The sequence below is a fragment of the Phocoena sinus genome, chromosome 1, assembly GCF_008692025.1.
Source record: "Phocoena sinus isolate mPhoSin1 chromosome 1, mPhoSin1.pri, whole genome shotgun sequence".
Lineage (NCBI taxonomy): Eukaryota > Metazoa > Chordata > Mammalia > Artiodactyla > Phocoenidae > Phocoena > Phocoena sinus.
In genome coordinates this window covers 152,357,506-152,372,729 of record NC_045763.1, presented here as the reverse complement: position 1 = coordinate 152,372,729, position 15,224 = coordinate 152,357,506, and the positions used below count along the sequence as shown (strand labels likewise).

General features: G+C 47.5%; 1 protein-coding gene across 1 annotated transcript; it reads left to right on the top strand.

Annotated features, from left to right (window-relative positions):
* Nucleotides 1–759: 759 nt before the first annotated feature.
* Nucleotides 760–5,741, top strand: LOC116759153 (protein kinase C zeta type-like). The gene is made up of 2 exons (XM_032642580.1): nt 760–2,260; nt 4,963–5,741. Exons 1-2 carry the CDS (start codon nt 1,936–1,938, stop codon nt 5,103–5,105), a joined length of 468 nt encoding a protein of 155 aa, XP_032498471.1. The 5' UTR covers nt 760–1,935; the 3' UTR covers nt 5,106–5,741.
* Nucleotides 5,742–15,224: the final 9,483 nt, after the last annotated feature.

Below are 15,224 nucleotides of genomic sequence, written 5' to 3'. Positions count from 1 at the left end.
CACCTTAGCTCCTGGTTCAGCAAGCTGTTCTTCTTAAGCTATTCTCACATCCTAGCATCCCAGGACCATGGGATTGATGACATGAGCTGCCACAGACTCCTTTCTAGTGCCTGACATTGGATGGGGGTTCCATAGATGAGGCTATGCCAGACCCCATGGCTGGAAGAGATGAAGGAGCCCATCTGCCAGCCTCCTTTCAGCTCAGAGGGCCAAAGGGAATAATTAAGAAAGGAAAACTGGCCTGGGGATCAGAAACATGGGTGTTAGTCTTGTCCTGGCCTCTAACTAGCTGTGTGGCCACCTTTCCTCTCTGGATCACAGTGTTCTCTGCTGAAAGAGAGGGGCTTAAACGGGGTGCTTTAAAAAGTCTTTCCAACTCCAAGTCTGTCTCTAAAAGCCTGAGCTGCTGCCCAGGGATCACCTCTCTTAGGAAAGAAAAGAGGAAGCAGCAGATATCTTTTTCCCAGCTTCTTATTCCACTTTCTAGGTCTTCATGATGCTAAATGATGAAGCATATCCAGAATTGGTTCTGGCACCAGAAGCTGAAGGAGAAAAAAGTAACTCTCTGCTGAAGAACGCAGGCTCCAAGGTCTGCCAGCTCCGGCTCCAGCCTTGGGGCCGAGGACATGGGCTGTGCCCTCTCCTGAGTACTGTGTGACATTTAAAGTGGCAGAGACCATGGACTTCTACCCTGCAGCCTCAAGGTAGGACAGTTTTGTAGTATTCTTAAAGGTCCACAGCTCCCCATGGAATGGCTCGGGCCTCCTTTGCAGCTTCATTGCACTTCAGATTTCTCCTCTGCTTGTTCTCGCTTCCTTTGCGTCTCGAAGGTGTTGATCCTAAGTGGTCTAGAGATCTCCCCAATAACTTCCTGCATATAAATATCGATCTCAGAGTCTGTTTCTCAGGGAACTAGACCTATAGGAACATAACTCATGGCCTACAGGGTGGTTCATGATCTGGTCCCTGCCATCTTTCTAGTCTTATTTCTCTCCAGTGCCCCCTCGCTCTCTACCCTTCAGCATCACTCGACCTGAGCATCACTCAAACACCAGGTTCTCTCTTGCTCTGTGCAAATGTGTGTGTGATGGTTTCACATAATTCATTCAACAAACATTCATTATGCTACCATATCAATCATGATGCTATCAGAAAAGAGATGGCATACTCAGAAGGAGGAACTGAAGGAAGTTTAATGAAGGGACTATTTAAAAGATGCAAGCAGGGTTATGGGGAATCAGCAAAGCATCCTAAGACGAATAGCGGTGGGAAGCTCCTAGGCTTGATGGGGTAAAGGGAAGAGTGGTCAGTGGAAGCTACACTGCCAGAGCTGTAGCTACAGGCAAAAGCTATCCGACAGGAGCTGTGACCTTCAGGAAGCTGGCAGCCATTGCCAATCCAGCCCAGCTGGAAGCGAGCTCGGGTGAAAAATACCCCAATCTCTCTCTCCCGCCACCCTCCAAACTCCCACTGGTATAGCTGAACCCAACTGGAAACCCCAGAAAAAAAAGATGTGGTCCACAGAGCTGGGTGGAGAGGTGAAAGAGTAGATCTGGAGGGGCAAGGAGAAATCATTCAGCATAATCCCTGTTGTGTGCCAGACACCGAACAACACAGAGTAGCAGTGCCCGTGTCTCGTTTACAGTCTCAAAGGGCAAAATGGACTTCCATCAATGAATCATTAAAAAGTAATGAAAATACTGATTATTTTCATGTTCACATAAAACTCTTATTAAAAATTCACCATGAGGCCCCGCCCCGCCTGCTGCCAAGTTCCGTGGAGTTGGCTGGGCCATGCTCCTAGGTCCCCGCGCCGCGCGCTCCCTTCCGCGTTTCGCCGTCTGCCCCACCTGCGCCCTGGCCCGGCCACTGGGGCCCCGCGCCATGGCCCGAGCGTCCGGGGCGCGGCGCTGACGGCGGCTGGTGGAGGGCGCCATGCCCAGCAGGACCGGCCGCAAGATGGACGGGAGCGGCGGCCACGGACGCCTGAAGGCGCACTACAGCGGGGACATCCTGATCACCAGCCTGGACTCCGCCACCACCTTTGACAAGCTCTGTGAGGAGGTGCGGGAGATGTGCCACCTCCACCAGGGCCACCCGCTCACCCTCAAGTGGGTGGTCAGTGAAGGTGACCCCTGCACTGTGTCCTCCCAGATGGAGGCCTTCCGCCTGTCCTGTCAGCACAAAGACGAAGGGCTCATCCTTCACGTTTTCCCCGGCATCCCCGAGGAGCCAGGCATGCCCTGTCCGGGAGAAGACAGTGAGTACCGCCTCTCCCATGACGTGTGTCACGGTGATGGGTTGACATGTCTGCTCTGCGAGGCGGGGAACGATGGAGCTTGGTGGCCCGAGGCTTCGGTGCTCCTCGCGAAGAGTCTGAAAGCAGAGTGGGCAGCGGGTGTGGCCTCGTGTGGGGTTTTCACTGGTGTCCTCGCCCTTGGCTAGGGGTGTATCCACCATCAGACAGGGCACCGGCTTGGTCAGTGGTGCCATGAGGTAAAGCCCAGGAGAAGCCCTGATGTCCCCTGGTGGGAAGGGCCCTGGCTGGGATGGCTGGACACTGCTCCCGTGTGTCTGTCCCAGCTGCAGCCACCCCCAGACCTGGTCATCGGCCCCTCCCAGTCCCTACTGGGCCCCCCAGGGAGGCATCCGTTCCTCCTCCACGGCAGGTCTGTTGGTTGAAGATAGAGTCCCAGGGGCTGTGGGTCAGAGGAGAGCTTCTGACCACGCCCCGGAGGCCCCCGACCCTGAACAGTATGCCCTGCCTCGTCTTCCAGGGCAGGGCCCCCACTGGGCATAGAGAAACTTTACACCAATCACCAGACCCTCCTCGGGCCCTGGCCTGGTGCTGAGGGGCTCTGGACCACAGTGGCCGCTTGTTCAGTTAGGGGGACTTGGCTCAGCCTCCTGCCAGCAGGGGTCCCAGGGTGGGCTCCGGATCAGGTCCCTGGGCCCAGCCTCTGGGTGCCAGCAGCGTCCTGTGTGGGGTGGGTGCAGATTTGAGCAGAGGCTGGACTCAGTCTGTGGTCCGTCAGACCCAGTGAAGCTGTTCAGTGGGCACTTGGGTGCGTGAGTCTTGCATTTCGGGGAGCAATCGGGGCTGAAGAGAGATTTGGGAGCCCTTAGCATTAGAGGAGGTTGTTGAGGCCACGGAGGGTGTGGCCAGTGATGAGGGCCAGGCCCTGGGGTCTCCCAAAGGGAACAGTGGACCCTGGAGGAGCAGTCAGCAAGGCCATGGAGACATCCCGATGGTGGAGTCCTGGCGGGAGTGGAGCAGGCAGTCTGAAAAGGCCGGAGCAGCCCAGGGGCTGGCGGGAGGTGCTGCCCCAGCAGGTGGTTGTGGGGGCAGACGTGCGGGAAGACTGGGGGGAGAGTGAGGAGTCCCAGTGTGTCCTGGCTGGGAGGCAGATGTCCGCCAGTGGTAGATAAAGCTAGAGGTGGGGGGTGAACCTGGAGCTTCTGAGGCCTGGAAGTCGCCCTGAGAAGGTGGGCGGGGGGGGGGGGCGCGGGGGTGAGTCAGTCCCATGGGTAAGATTTTCTGGCCGCCGCCCGCCCTGTCCAGGACAGCAGGCTCCTGTGTGCATGTGTGGTTTCGCTGCGAGCAGCCCTTGGACCTGCCAGGACGTGGCTCAAGGCAGGACATTGAGGGGGTGGAGAGTGCGGCCAGCTGGGAGCAGACGCAATGAGCAGAAGCCCACCCACAGGAGCCCCAGGTGGCCAGAGAGGAGCTCGTCGGTGGGGGGCTCGGAGGCGGGTGGGCCTCCCAGGGGTCCTCATCCCCCGCGGGGTGCCCCTCCTCATGACCCCCCACCCCGGGGTACCCACGTATCACAGAAGGGGCACACTTTTGATAGTTCACGTTGTCTTTTCAGAGACATAAAAGGATAAAATAAGGTAGACCTTCCTGCTGGAAGGAGGGTCCCCTCCATTGTGCTCTGTACGAGGGGTCCCCCAGCTCGTTTCTTTGCCCCCTCGATGGCTCTCAACCACAGTGACAGGCTGTCTGTCTGCCCAGAGCCGTCGCCAGCAGCCCGTGCTGGCCCGCGGCACGGGGGTCGCCCAAGCATCTCTGCATCTCGGTCTCCGGCTGCCCGACCATCAGCTCAGGCCAGGGCCCTGGCAGTGCCGCCCCGAGGGCCTCGGGCCTGTCCGTTCTGTCCCCGACTCGGTTCCCTCCTGGCTTCATCCCCGCGTGGATGCCTGTCTGGGGCCTCACGTAGGTGATGGGGGTCGGCACAGCCGATGCGGTGCCCTCCTGGGGTCGTGGGGGTCACGGGGTCTCTGCTGGAGGGTGACGTGGGATGACGCGTGGGCAGGGGCTGCATCACCGAGGCGGAATGTGGAGAATGTGGGGCCATCCCCACTCGCAAGCAGGTCCTTGAGATGCTCACCAGGGGCGGCTCCGAGCTCCGGGCCACTCGCTTTTGTTGGAACATTCCAGTAGCCTCTCAGCGGCCGGTGGGGGGTGGGGTGGACGGAGGGTGGGGGTGGCGTCCTCTCCCGGGCTCTGCTCGTCCAGCTCGATCGTGACAATGACCTTGGGCAGTTAGGACGGCCCTGCGCTGGTCCCCCGATGGCCCGGGTGCAGGCGTGATCCTGGAACCTGCGTGGGCATTGGTGTTCACTGCCAAGGCCGGGCGAGTGAGAAGGGTCCGGCTGGTGGGACAAATGGCACCCTTGACCCGGGTCAGGACCGCATGCAGATGCTGGCGGGTCTGACGGGCGGTAGCCAGACAGGGACACACGGCAGAGATGCAGCCTCAAGGTCATGCCTGGGCATGCCCGGCCGGGCCTGTGTTCGTGGCAGCAAAGCCCCTTCCAGCACCTTCTGTGCAGGTTGTCAGCCTGAATTTAATCGGTTCTATAGGGTTTTTAAAAATGGTGTAAAGTACACCTAACATAAAATGTGCTATTTTGACCACTTAAAAAAAATAAACTGAACAATTCAGTGGCATTTTGTAGGTTCACCACCTCTGCCGTTTCTGAAACACGTTCAGGAAGAAAACCTCGTGCCCACGAGCAGTCGCAGCTCCTCCGCTAAGCACCCGGCAGCCACCAAACTGCACCATCTCTACGGAGTTAGCTGGTGTAGACATTTCATGTAAATGGAATATATGATGTGTGGTCTTCTGTAACTGGCTTCTTAGCGTGATGTTATTGAACTTCATCCATGTTGTAACGTGTATCAGAACTTCAATCCCTTTTTTTTTCCCCAATTTTTTTATCACGGTGAAATACACATAAAATAAATTTATCATCTTAACCATTAAAAAAATAAAATTCACCATGAGCTAGTCCATAAAGCAAGTTCCCACACATTTTTAAAAACTGGCATCATACAGACCATGCTGTCTGCCCACAAAAACATAAAGGAATTTATCCTCACACTTAGAAATTTTAAAACATGCCTATGTAAAACTCAGGGCAAAGAAGAAATCACAATGGCAATGAGAAAACACTTAAAACTGAATAATAACAAAAAATGTTACATATTAAAAGTTATGGGATGCAGCAGTAGTTGTATTTAAAGGGAAATTCTGAACGTAAATGTTTACATTAGAAAGATTGAAAGAAAGATTAGAAAGATTGAAAGATTATAAAATGTTTACATTAGAAAGATTGAAAATCCATAAGCTAAGCATCCAACTCAAGAAATGGGGGGGAGGGGCTTCCCTGGTGGCGCAGTGGTTAAGAATCTGCCTGCCGGTGCAGGGGACACAGGTTCGAGCCCTGGTTCGGGAAGATCCCACATGCCGTGGAGCAACTAAGCCCACAAGCCACAACTACTGAGCCTGAGCCCACATGCCACAACTACTGAAGCCCGCACGCCTAGAGCCTGTGCTCCGCAACAAGAGAAGCCACCACAATAAGAAGCCTGCGCACCACGACGAAGAGTAGCCCCCACTCGCGGCAACTAGAGAAAGCCCACACACAGCAACAAAGACCCAAGGGAGCCAAAAATAAATACATTTATTTAAAAAAAAAAAAGAAGGTCCTGGGAAAATGGACAATGGAATAACTCTAAAAAGAAGAACAAGGAAGATAACTAAGACAAGAGCAGAAATTAATGAAATAGAAAACAAGAGATACAATGGGAAAACAACCAAACCAAAAGTTGGTTCCCTGAGAAAAAGCAAATGGCTCGACTGCAGTACATGTGCACATTGGAATAATACACTGCAGTGAAGTGTATTCTACAGTGACAACAAATTAGCTTGGATAAAAATCAGAGATGTGTGAGTGAAAATAAAGTTACAGAAGGTTAAATACAGGTAACAGCGTTTTTGTAAAGCTCAAGAACATACAAAACCAAATTATGTATTGTTTAGGGTACATGTGTATTTGGGGAAAAAAATTTTTTTTTAAGCAAGAGAATGATAAGCACAATAGTAACCTTGAGGTGGGGGAGAGAGGCAGGGGGCTGGCATCTGGGAAGAGCACAGAGGGCCTTCAAGACCATGGTAATGTCCTGGTCCACAGATTTACAAGGATGTTACACATGCTTTTTTGCAGGTAGCAAATAGTAATAATTTATTTTATTTTATTTTATTTTTTTGCGGCACATGGGACTCTCACTGTTGTGACCTCTCCCATTGCAGAGCACAGGGTCCGGGCACGCAGGCTCAGCGGCCATGGCTCACGGGCCCAGCCGCTCCGCGGCATGTGGGATCTTCCCGGACCGGGGCACAAACCCGTGTCCCCTGCATTGGCAGGCGGACTCAACCATTGCGCCACCAGGGAAGCCCATAAGTAATAATTTTTAAAAATTGTAAGCAAATCCTGTTCAGTAGAATGTCTCTGACTAATTCTGTGTTGTTTCTCTACATTGCCAGCTTGGAACCAGGAGCAGCTCCCTTAATTTTCAGAGCCTGTGGCTTCACATTGAGCCTGGCAATCGCCTCATCCTTTTACCTTCTCAGTTCCTGGAATCCATACATAGAAAGCCTCTGAGCAGATACAAACTACTATGTATAAAATAGATAAACAACAAGGTCCTAGTGTATAACACAGGGAACTATATTCAATATCTTTTAATAAACTATAACGGAAAAGAATATGAAAAAGAATATATATATGAATATATATACATATATATATATGTATAACTGAATCACTTTACACCAGAAGCTAACACAACATTGTAAATCAACTACACTTTGATTTAAAAAAAAAAAAAAAAGGCCTCTGATTTAGCACATTGCTAGGTGCTTGAGTGTCTTTGTGATTAATCTTGTTGGGAAGCCATGCTAAGAAAACAAGGAAGGCGGAAGAAAGGAAACAGAAGCTAAGGGGGTCTTCTTACAATGAAAAAAAGTCCAGAGATTTAAAAATGAACTTACCAGAGACCCAGTTGTTTCCCCTCCATGCACAGGTTCCAATCTGTAAATCTCCTTCCACGACCTGGCCTCCCAGTAGTGCCAGAAGACTGGATATGGATGTCGAGCAGCCCAAGAGGTGAACTATAGTGGACATCTGTCAACCTGGAGCCTGTCCTGAATCTAGGTCCCTTTTCTAACTGTTCTTTGATTACCTTTCAGGAATTACTTCTCCATTGAATGCGGTTTTAGTGAGCAGGCAAATCTAGGTGCTTGTCTCCCACCGTGGAATCTGGAGGGGAGAGAGCCTTCCAGTTCAGAACCAGTACAGGTAGGAGATAGGCCTGGAGCCCGTGCTGGGCCAGTTGAGAAAATCCTCCCTGGCTGTGGACGCATCAGGAGTGAAGATGGTTCTTCACAGCCACAATGAAGAAGAGTTGCTCTGGTTCCAACCCGCTGATTCTATCTATGAGCCTGAACTTATAGTTTCCTGTTGATTTTGTGAGCCCCTAATGTCTTTCCAATACATATTTCCTTTCTCCTAAATTAGCCACTTCATTCATTTTCTTAAATTACAAAAAAAGATAGATGTTCATAGCAGATGAACAATACAATAACAGAAAATCACTACACTAAAAGTTGCAAGTTCTCTCCCTAGGAAAACCACTGTTATCATTTTGATATATATTCTTACAGACTTTTTTCTATGCATATAGAGAGAGAGATGGACTAGATCTCCAGATAATTTGGTGTTATGGAAGAATGGAAGGGATTTTTACCCAAAAAGGGGTCATACTAAATATATTCTTTTTTTTTTTTTGCAGTACGCGGGCCTCTCACTGTTGTGGCCTCTCCCGTTGCGGAGCACAGGCTCTGGACGCGCAGGCTCAGTGGCCATGGCTCACGGGCCCAGCCGCTCCGTGGCATGTGGTATCTTCCCAGACCGGGGCACAAACCCGTGTCCCCTTCATCAGCAGGCGGACTCTCAACCACTGCGCCACCAGGGAAGCCCGCTAAATATATTCTTATATAAATTATTTTTTTACCTGATGATATAGTATAAACATCTTTCCTTGTCAGTACAGAGAAATCTACACCATTCCTTTCAGTGGCTGTATAGCATTCCATGGTATGAGCACCAGAATTTAATCTTCTCCTGTTGTCAGACATTAACACTGCCTCCAACTTTTTAGTATTACAAATAATAATGCAATAAACACCCTTGTACTTACATAGCTTTGCGCACATGTGCAAATATTTCTGTAGGTAGGGACTCCCTGGAAGTCATTTCTGGGGCAAAGGATATATACATTAACATTTTTTGTAATATTTACTGCCAAATTGCCCTTTTGCGGCTGTATCCACTCCCCGACAACATAGGTAGTGCTCATCCTCCACACTTATGAATAGGTTTTTCATATTTATTTTTAGTAATTTGATAGATGAAATATCATCTTGGTTTTCCCCGATTTTTAGTATAGATGAACACCTTTTATCAAATATTTATTAATCAGTTTGCCTTTAGATTTTTTTGATTGATTTCTTCATATTATTAGGAATATGAACTTTTATCAGTTATATATTGCAATTATTCTCTCGAAACTAGTGATTAGTCTTAATTTTGGTTTTGGTGTCTTTGGCTCTTACATATGTTCTTTATGTAATTTCTATCAATTTTTTTCCTTATGGCTTCTGGGTTCCTGATCATATTCAAGAAAGTTCTTCCTCAGAAATCTCTGGCATTCCTATACACTAATGATGAAAAATCGGAAAGTGAAATCAAGAAAACACTCCCATTTACCATTGCAACAAAAAGAATAAAATATCTAGGAATAAACCTACCTAAGGAGACAAAAGACCTGTATGCAGAAAATTATAAGACACTGCTGAAAGAAATCAAAGATGATACAAATAGATGGAGAGATATACCATGTTCTTGGATGGGAAGAATCAACATTGTGAAAATGACTCTACTACCCAAAGCAATCTACAGATTCAATGCAATCCCTATCAAACTACCACTGGCATTTTTCACAGAACTAGAACAAAAAATTTCACAATTTGTATGGAAACACAAAAGACCCCGAATAGCCAAAGCAATCTTGAGAACGAAAAATGGAGCCGGAGGAATCAGGCTCCCTGACTTCAGACTATACTACAAAACTACAGTAATCAAGACAGTATGGTACTGGCACAAAAACAGAAAGGTAGATCAATGGAACAGGATAGAAAGCCCAGAGATAAGCCCACACACATATGGTCACCTTATCTTTGATAAAGGAGGCAGGAATGTACAGTGGAGAAAGGACAGCCTCTTCAATAAGTGGTGCTGGGAAAACTGGACAGGTACATGTAAAAGTATGAGATTAGATCACTACCTAACACCATATACAAAAAAAAGTTCAAAATGGATTAAAGACCTAAATGTAAGGCCAGAAACTATCAAACTCTTAGAGGAAAACATAGGCAGAACACTCTATGACATAAATCACAGCAAGATCCTTTTTGACCCACCTCCTAGAGAAATGAAAATAAAAACAAAAATAAACAAATGGGACCTAATGAAACTTCAAAGCTTTTGCACAGCAAAGGAAACCATAATCAAGACCAAAAGACAACCCTCAGAATGGGAGAAAATATTTGCAAATGAAGCAACTGACAAAGGATTAATTTCCAAAATTTACAAGCAGCTCATGCAGCTCAATAACAAAAAAAAAAAACAACTCAATCCAAAAATGGGCAGAAGACCTAAATAGACATTTCTCCAAAGAAGATATAGACTGCCAACAAACACATGAAAGAATGCTCAACATCATTAATCATTAGAGAAATGCAAATCAAAACTACAATGAGATATCCTCTCACACCAGTCAGAATGGGCATCATCAAAAAATCTAGAAACAATAAATGCTGGAGAGGGTGTGGAGAAAAGGGAACACTCTTGAACTGCTGGTGGGAATGTGAATTGGTACAGCCACTATGGAGAACAGTATGGAGGTTCCTTAAAAAGCTACAAATAGAACTACCATATGACCCAGCAATCCCACTACTGGGCATATATCCTGAGAAAACCATAATTCAAAAATAGTCATGTACCAAAATGTTCATTGCAGCTCTAGTTACAACAGCCCGGAGAGGGAAACAACCTAAGTGTCCATCATCGGATGAATGGATAAAGAAGATGTGGCATATATATACAATGGAATATTACTCAGCCATAAAAAGAAACGAAATTGAGCTATTTGTAATGAGGTGGATGGACCTAGAGTCTGTCATACAGAGTGAAGTAAGTCAGAAAGGAAAGACAAATACTGTATGCTAACACATATATATGGAATATAAGAAAAAAAAAATGTCATGGGCTTCCCTGGTGGCGCAGGGGTTGAGAGTCCGCCTGCCGATGCAGGGGACGCGGGTTCGTGCCCCGGTCCGGGAAGATCCCACATGCCCCGGAGCGGCTGGGCCCGTGAGCCATGGCCGCTGAGCCTGCGCGTCCAGAGCCTGTGCTCTGCAACGGGAGAGGCCACAACAGTGAGAGGCCCGCGTACCAAAAAAAAAAAAAAAAAATGTCACGAAGAACCTAGGGGTAAGACAGGAATAAAGACACAGACCTACTAGAGAATGGACTTGAGGATATGGGGAGGGGGAAGGGTAAGCTGTGACAAAGTGAGAGAGTGGCATGGACATATATACACTACCAAATGTAAAATAGATAGCTAGTGGGAAGCAGCCGTATCGCACAGGGAGATCAGCTCGGTGCTTTGTGACCACGTAGAGGGGTGGGATAGGGAGGGTGGGAGGGAGGGAGACGCAAGAGGATAGCTAGTGGGAAGCAGCCGTATCGCACAGGGAGATCAGCTCGGTGCTTTGTGACCACGTAGAGGGGTGGGATAGGGAGGGTGGGAGGGAGGGAGACGCAAGAGGGAAGAGATATGGGAACATATGTATAACTGATTCACTTTGTTATAAAGCGGAAACTAACACACTATTGTAAAGCAATTATACTCCAATAAAGATGTAAAAAAAAAAAAGTTCTTCCTGCCCCCCCAACTATAAGTGTACATAGTTACATACCTTTTCTCCTAGAGGCAGCACAGTGCAGTGGTCCTCTGTAGAAGCAGAGGTTCTGGTGCCAGACTCCTTAGTTTCACATCCCAGTTCTGGCACGAATCAGTTGCATGACCCTCAATCTCTCTATGCCTTAGTTTTCTCATCGGTAAAATGGGGTTGTGGTGAGGATTAAGTTAGTGAGTACAGGTGAAGCATTTAGAATAGTGCCAAGCATATGGTAAATAATGTGTGTGCTATTATCTAGTTCCTTTACAGCCTTTTTTTCACATTTAGATCTTTGGTATACCTTTTTTTGCATGATGATTTGAGTCTATTTTTTTCTCAGATGGATAGCCAGTTCTGTTAAATAGTCGATTTTCCCACTGATGCTACCTGTAGAATATGCTAAGGAACAGGCTATCCCTAGAAGTGCCCTAAGAGGTCTCAACCAGTACATAGCCGCCTGTGATAACTACACTTGAAGCAGGCTATTCAATTAGCACTTTGTGGACTCCTTGGGGACCTGTTAAAGACAGAAATTCTGAAGTTGAATTTAATAATGTTCAGAAACTAGGCCTCTCCCCTCTGAGCCCCACCCAAACAGGGGTTTGGAAGGCCAGGAAGGCCACCCCAGTTGCTCTGCTTAAAGAACAAGGCCGCTGAGGACTGTGTTCTTGAAAAAGCATACCCAATCTAAAAACGTGTATACTTCTCCAAAATAATAATGATGAGGAAGAGAACTCAGTCATTCTGAACTTTATAGTAGGAGAATATACGGTATATGCATAAAGATGGGATATATTTAGCTGTGAAGGATGGCTGGAGTTAGTGGAGAGTTTCACAAGTGTAACAGGCTTATCTACGTTAGATGACTATTGGGTAGGGGAGGCTGAGAACCAGAGATTCAACCTTAGCTTTTTCTTTAAGACTTAATCACAAACACATCAACTGTTTAAGGTGTGCTGCCATCTCCTGGTCAAACTTGTGTTGCAGTCAGATCACAAGCAGTTACAGCAAAAAGTGAAGCAGCTTTGAGTATGATGTGATTTAATCCAAAACAAAACAAACACGCACACCCTCTGGGAGAAGGCATGCTGCGTGCTGACTGACAGTCCCTGGTGGCTACAGAGAGTGCTGCTGTGCTGGTAGAGGCCTATGATGGTGTCCATCAGGCACTGCCGAGCAAGCAAATCTGAAGAGCAGGCTGAGGCTAAAAAGAAAATTCAAATATTCCAAATGCAGATAGGCCCATATATGGATTCTATGCCCAGATTCTCTCACAGTATAATGAGGAGTAGATAGGCTTGTGCACAAGTTCAGAATGTTGCAAGTTCGTGCTGAAAAGAGGCTGGCGGAAAGGGTGTGAACCCAGGAGAGGCTCTGAAAAATAAATTGCTATCACTCCACTTTGCCCCCATCTTCACTCTCCTGCCTCCCATTCCCGGGCCTTACCCTCTGGTAGTGGTCATGTCAAGTGCCCAGAGACCGAGAGCAATCCATGGGGGAGAGTAACATGTTCCATCAATCTCCAAGGCAAACTAAAAGACCTCTAGGGTCCCAGTGGAAATGGAATGGAATAGAGAGCATTCTGCAGACACAGTGAGGTTAAGGGAAAACAGAAGCCAAACAGATATAAACCTAAAACGTTAATGTGATCTTTATTATACAGCACATCTGGTGTTTGTGCACCCCAGAAGTATACACAACACTCTATAAAACCAAACCCAGCCATTCAAAATTACACTAAATGAAGACTTAACCCATAGTTGCATCTCTTAAAAATATACACAATTAACACTGTCCCGCTGTAACAATATCATGGAAAGAGACAGGGAGCACAAGGAGGGAGAGAGTGTAAGAACTGAAGTTTGTGCCAAAGTAATTTTCTCTTGTTATTGCACTTTTATTCTACACACTTAGTATATTACACTTTTATTTAACACTGTAATAATAAACATTAGTCCTTTGAAACAAACAAAAACATGACATAAAGACAAAAGACAACAAGCTGTCCAGACCAATTTCCTTTCCAGCCCTCTGAGTAAGGTGTCCCCCGAGTGTCAGGTGTTCACACACAGTCTCTTCAGTCAGCTCTGTGGACTGGATGTTAACAAAGCAGATAAAGTTAAAAATAAAACCCTTTTCAGAACAGTAGTGTACTTAAAACCCCCCAAGGGAGTTTGCCATACAGGTTTCTCAAGTTGACTCCCTCCTAACCCACTTAAACATCACACTAGCCCTAACCCACCCCACCCCCATATTTAGAAGGATAAACCCTCTTTTTTTTTCTTTTAAAGAAAAAGTGGGTTATTTGATCCAGCAAATCCAAAAATCAAGCTTTGAAAACTCAAAGAAAGCAACTACTCTTTCGGCAATGGACTCTTCGAGGGCCATTTATTCCACTCTGATGCAGTATGAACTTAGGAGGTTCCCTGACTAGTCAGATGGAATACCATGCATGCCTTCTCTCCAAAGCAAGGCCAGAGGAAGTCTGTTCCCCAAAGTGCTGTTACAATCACCAATCCCTTTTGGCTTCTCAGTGCTAAATACTAAGCCAAAAAATAAAGTGTCATTCAGTGCAGTTATCACTTTGCAGCCCTGCTACCCTAAACCACTTTGCTGATCAGGAAAAAACTTTGTCAACACCTCTTTGGCAGCTCAAGTGAAAATGCAAAAAAAAAAACGCATTGGAGAGCTGACAGGTACTGCTTGAGAGTTCTACCAGTCCCCTGTTTCTATCCGTGGTAGTAATATATCCCTCCCTTCACTCTTTCCTTGAATTTTAGTGTTAAAAATTAGGAGAAGCTGCTGCCTAGGCTCTGTCCCCTTGAAACTGATGGAGTCACAAATGACTTCTTTGGTCTGGGAAGAACCAGCACAGTCCTCCTTCCCAGAGAAGTGAAAGGCTTTTGCTCCATCAATGAGTCACTCTGCAGAGGATCCAGGGAACTAGGGCATGCCTGTGGAAACCTCACCCCAACGTGCATTCCGCAACGCCCCCAGACTGACCTTGCCGCTGGCTCCCTAGGCACTAAGGCAGCTACTCTGGAGCCCCAGGCTCCACCGCGTCTTCTGATTGCTCTGCAGGAAGGTCTGTCACTCAATTCTGAAGCAACAGAAGCGACCAGACCTCAAGCACGTTAAAAATGGCCAGGTAATCATTTTCAGGCTGGGGTAAATTGCCCTAATTAAGTTGGTAAGAAGGATGGAACACAGTAAGGGTAACTCTTGCATCCCATCCTTCTTCCTCCCCCTGCCACAATCTCACCTCACCACGTGGGAGCACAGACAACCAAAGCTAGGAGGTAAAATCTTCAGGACTTTGGCCTTGTTGAGCCCTCTACAGCCCGAGTGCTGCCAGGCCTCTTTGAATATCTAGTGTCTTCCCAAGTAATATACAAATACAGTACATTTCATGGCATTGCATCACTTAAATAATGGATGCCAAGCAACAGAAGAACCCCAAATTAGCAGACACTGTTATTCAACAAAAGCAAAGTATACACACGTGTTATACATATGTATTCCTGTACTCAGCCTGCTGAGTGTTTAAATAACACTTCCAAATATCTACATGTGGACTCTGGCTGGCCTGCACCTTTTCTCAGAATACTTTTTAAAAAATGAACTGCAGGGGCTTCCCTGGTGGCGCAGTGGTTGAGAGTCCGCCTGCCGATGCAGGGGACACGGGTTCGTGCCCCGGTCTGGGAAGATCCCACATGCCGCGGAGCGGCTGGGCCCATGAGCCATGGCCGCTGAGCCTGCGCGTCCGGAGCCTGTCCTCCGCAACGGGAGAGGCCACAACAGTGAGAGGCCCGCGTAACGCATAAAAAAAAAAAAAAAAAAAAAAAAAATGAA

Bases quoted from the DNA above. Each gene is read 5' to 3' on its own strand.
- LOC116759153 (XM_032642580.1), top strand. From the start codon at position 1,936: ATGCCCAGCAGGACCGGCCGCAAGATGGACGGGAGCGGCGGCCACGGA. The intron at 2,261-4,962 runs GTGAGTACCGCC...GGCATTTTGTAG, and splicing joins GCCCTGTCCGGGAGAAGACA to GTTCACCACCTCTGCCGTTT.